Here is a 4,480-nt window from a genome sequence, read left to right as displayed (position 1 = left end):
GCATCCAGGATAGATTTGCCTCATCTAGGATAGATTTATCGAGTTTCTAAGGACAATTTACCCATTGCATGATGGTAGTAGTCTTAGGCATGACATAAGTGATATACATATATTTCATGATATGAAATCGTAATTTGATTTGAAGAGATGCCATTCAGAATTCATACATTTCATGATCGTAAAAAGCAAACTCACCATCATTAAGGTCTCCACATTACATAATAGGTTGTAGGTGTTGAAACACTCAATCGTGATGGTAAAGCAAACTCAATCATTATTAAGATTCTCCACATTACATAGTAGGCTTTAGAGTGTTTAAACACTCATATTTAACACCTAGCTGACCATCTTTTTCACACACATCCAAAAGTATGAAGGGTCTTTTTCACACACATCCAAAAGTATAAAGGGTCTTTTTTAATATATTACACGAGTATATAATCATGCAATAAAAGTATAAAGGGATTTTCCAAAGTAATACACAAGTATAGTATATGATCATGTTTTGAAAGTGATCACGAAGCTTAGAAATTTTTGTTAAATTGTGCAAAGTGCTTTGCCGACATTAGATCTCTGTGAGAAAGTGCTTTGTCGACATTAGATCTCTGTGAGAAAGGGATTTGTCGATCACTAGGGGCATTGTGGATATAAGATGAGAAATTGTGCCCTGCACCTAGTGCATCATGTGGGGATTCTAATCCCCATGTGGGCCTAAGGAGGAGAAGGTTAAGTGTAGAACAACAAAAGACAATCCTGATAGATTATGGGGGCAAGCTTATGTTTTAATGGTGGAATTATCGACATAAGGATCATATTGGGCCATCTTGTGCGTCCATGATAGATTTATCGGGTAATCTTGTGCATCCATGATAGATTATGGGGGCAAGTTTATGCATCAATGGTGGAATTATTGACGCAAGGATTGTATCGGGAAATCTTGTGCGTCCATGATAGATTTATCGGGCCATCTTGTGCATCCATGATAGATTATGGGGGCAAGTTTATGTGTCAATGGTGGAATTATCAACGCAAGGACTGTATCGGGAAATCTTGTGCATCCATGATAGATTTATCGGGCAATCTTGTGCGTCCAGGATAGATTTGCCTCATCCAGGATAGATTTATCGAGGCAATCTTGTGCATCCATGATAAATTTATCGAGGCAATCTTGCCCGTCCATCATCGAAAACACACTCAAATGTGTGTGAATTGGTCCAATAGAAAGGAAGTCCTTAAAGTAAAGCCAGGTTGGCAGTGAGGAGGACTCTTGGCCTTGAGGGCTTTCTTCCGACAAGGTGGACACGTCAGCGGAGTTTAGTCATCATTGATCGAGGTTCTTCTATTTTTTTCTCCCTCCCATGTCTGCTCTGGCTATGGCGATTCACCTGCTACAGCGGAAACCCTAGAATCTGCAAAGCTTGCCTTCATCTATGTTTCCCACTGAACTTCGCCGAACTAGAGCAGGCTGCTTCTTCCTTGTCTACAGCAGCTCTCTTCTTCAGTTATGGCGGATCAGATACCCTAAACCTGTTTTTGAAGAGTCGTGCAGATTACACAGAGAAGATCGGTTTTTTTCCAGCTATGGAGGATCATGAATTAGCAGGAACCGTAGTTCTTCAAGGTCAAATGCAGGCGAAACCCCAAATGTGCTGGCGTATATGCAATTAACCCTAAATCTTGAGTTTTACCTCTTACAGATTCTACTGTGAAGAAGGGGGAGAAAGAGAATGCTCCGCTATGGCAAGTGATGCTAGGAATACTGCTGCAGCGATCAACGCAGCCATCTCCTCAGCAGATCATCGTTACCCAGCCCCTGAACAGGTATGCTTTCTGAGAAACCCAAAGCTATTGATACATTTCACATGCCAATCCTCTCCTTTCTAGCTCGGATCTGCAATTTCGGTTCCGGCATGCATGAAACCCTCGTACAAAATGCAGAAAATCCCGTGTTACCGGCATTTTTAATGCTCAAAACCTTTAAAGAGTACAAAAAGCAAAGCTTGGCTTATCTCCTTTCTGATAAATATGCTGGAAAACCTTAGTAAGGAAATGTGTACACAAATGGTGGGTTTCTCCTCGTCGCTAAGTTGTGAACTCTAGCAGCAGAGCTTTCTTTCTTGAGCTCTGCTGCTTGATGTTTTTGTTAGCCTTGAGGGAGTCGAAGAAAAATGCAGAAGAGCTTTGTCTCATCAAGGGATTTCGTTTGTTGCAGAGGAGGTGGAAAGGGTACTGGACAAGGTACTGGTGTTTTAGGTCACAGAAGAGGGATAAACGGATCGTACCAGCCGCAAGGTCAGAAGGAGCGAGTGGATCGGCCCGGGGATGGCCTCCTGCACAAGCTGGGCTTGCCCTAGCACCCCCATCCTCGCCTGCATCTTTTATCAACTCGTCGGTTCAATCCCCAGCAAGTTTCACCTTATCACTGTCCGCTGCATCTGCCAGTATGTGTTCCCCAGGCCCTCCAAATACCATGTTCACGATTGGGCCTTATGCACATGAAACGCAGCTAGTCTCGCCCCCTGTCTTTTCCACATTCACAACTGAGCCTTCTACTGCACCATTTACCCCTCCCCCCGAGCTTGCACACCTCACGACACCCTCATCTCCTGATGTCCCTTTCGCACAGTATATTGCATCTTCCTTGGAGGCAAAAACCACAGCCAGAGGTATAATTTCTCCACTTTCTACCTCTACCCTTGCATCCCCTTGTGATACTCCTGCAAGTTATACACCAACGTCACGCCATCTTTACTTAGGAAGTCCAGTTGGCCGCTTGATTTCACCAAAGTTGGGATATTCTGGCAGAGAGGTTACGTCTGATGAAAAATTTCCTGCACATTCAAGTGCATCTTTGGGTCATACAGTTTCATCTTTTCCCACATTTGATCCGTTTGCTTCCCGGACTTTTGATGGAGTTCCTTTTGCGGCTCTTATTCTACCTTGTGATACAAATTCTAAGTCTGAAGATCCACTGACATCTGTTATTTTACACCCTGATTCAAATCACAAGCATGAAGATTCATCAATGTTGAATGGAGCTGGTGACATAATTCTGAAATCAGAAGTGGAGCTGGATCTCAGACATGTACAGAGGGGAATCACTGGAAGCATGCCGTCGGAGCGGTGTGACACTTATCATCTCAACACTGTTGGTGCCGCTCATCAAAGTGATGGTGCATATCGTACATCAAGTGCAAATGATCGAGAGCAGAGGTTCCAGGAAATTTCATCTTATGAACCTGATAAAAATGATGATCGTATCCTTTTGTCAGATGCAAAACACGGATATTGGGATGTTTCTGCAAAAAGTGATCCTTTGAATGTTACAGCAAAAATGGAGGATGCTGGAACAGAAAAGCTGGGCCAAAGTCCTGCTGCTACAGTGGACCTTTCGCAGGAGCATGATAAGAGGCGTATAACCTTTGAGTTAGACAAGTTGTCCTGAGCTCAAAGCTGTATTATCTTGAATCCACATGCAAGGGCAGGGCAAGTGCTGTTTAACATAAAGGTTTGCAAGAAGATTTTATGTACACAGGCTGAACTGTATTATTTAAAGGCCTTACCAAGCATTGTGTTTGTCCAGATGTGTCAGCAAAGTGATGGTGATTTACTGCAGCCTTAAGTCCGATTTAGAAAAACAGGTAGGAAACATAAAATTCAAGGAAGATGATGTCAAGCAATTAGCCCTCCTTAATGGATTCTTTATATCAAGACCTGGAGGATAAAGGTTAGCTTTATGATCACACAGTTTTTCCAATATTGCATGCTCTCATTTGCAAATAATTACTCTTTGTTACTAGCAGTCTAAGCATTGCTACCAGATACTTTGGTATCGTGGCCCAAACTCTTCTTGAAATATAGCTATGTCCTTTGCAAGTTGGCTCCTTGGAAGGTTTGCATTACAGCCATGACTTACTACTGTGACCCAGGCACACAATCATCAAATTTACTTTTATTGCTTATTAGCTGTGTTTCTACCAGGTTGTGCTTGAAAGTTGGAGAGGTTAAAAATTATTTTATGTTTTCTTTTCTTTTCAAATTTTGGCATGGATAGCTGAGATAATAAAGGCTAGGTTTTTTTAATGTAATATGTAGCAAGAGTTTGTTTTTGCCTCATCACAAGGTTTTGTCTTTGGTGTATTAGTGTTTGTGTATCTTTATCTTTATGCTCATGTCTTTATGCATGAGCTTTCACCAGCTCTTGGGTGTTGATAATATGAGCAGGGATGTGATAGCATGTAGTATGCCATGGTGGAGTTTATGGGAACCTTTGTGAGTAGATTCTCATGGAGTTAAGATCACACTTCAGTTTTTGTTAAGTTTGGAAAATAACCTTATCTTTGCATGGGTAGATCTTTGTGCAGTGTTGGTTAAGTTTGGCAAATAACCTAAAGTTTGCATGTGTAGACCGTTCTGCACTATTAGCAGGCATGCAGACTTATTTTGAAGTCTTTGTCCAAGTTGTGTCTTGCGGGTTTAA

General features: G+C 41.9%; 1 protein-coding gene across 1 annotated transcript; it reads left to right on the top strand.

Annotated features, from left to right (window-relative positions):
* Positions 1–783: 783 nt before the first annotated feature.
* LOC147620167 (uncharacterized) lies at positions 784–3,876 on the top strand. The gene is made up of 2 exons (XM_086772362.1): positions 784–1,821; positions 2,213–3,876. The coding sequence occupies exons 1-2, from the start codon at positions 1,738–1,740 to the stop codon at positions 3,443–3,445; spliced, it is 1,317 nt and encodes a 438-aa protein (XP_086628488.1). The 5' UTR covers positions 784–1,737; the 3' UTR covers positions 3,446–3,876.
* Positions 3,877–4,480: the final 604 nt, after the last annotated feature.

Source organism: Cibotium barometz, chromosome 32, assembly GCF_041138505.1.
Source record: "Cibotium barometz isolate CiBa-2024 chromosome 32, ASM4113850v1, whole genome shotgun sequence".
NCBI lineage: Eukaryota > Viridiplantae > Streptophyta > Polypodiopsida > Cyatheales > Cibotiaceae > Cibotium > Cibotium barometz.
The sequence above is the reverse complement of the archived record's forward strand: the minus strand, read 5'-3'. Positions and strand labels throughout refer to the sequence as shown.

Bases quoted from the DNA above. Each gene is read 5' to 3' on its own strand.
- LOC147620167 (XM_086772362.1), top strand. From the start codon at position 1,738: ATGGCAAGTGATGCTAGGAATACTGCTGCAGCGATCAACGCAGCCATC. The intron at 1,822-2,212 runs GTATGCTTTCTG...CGTTTGTTGCAG, and splicing joins GTTACCCAGCCCCTGAACAG to AGGAGGTGGAAAGGGTACTG.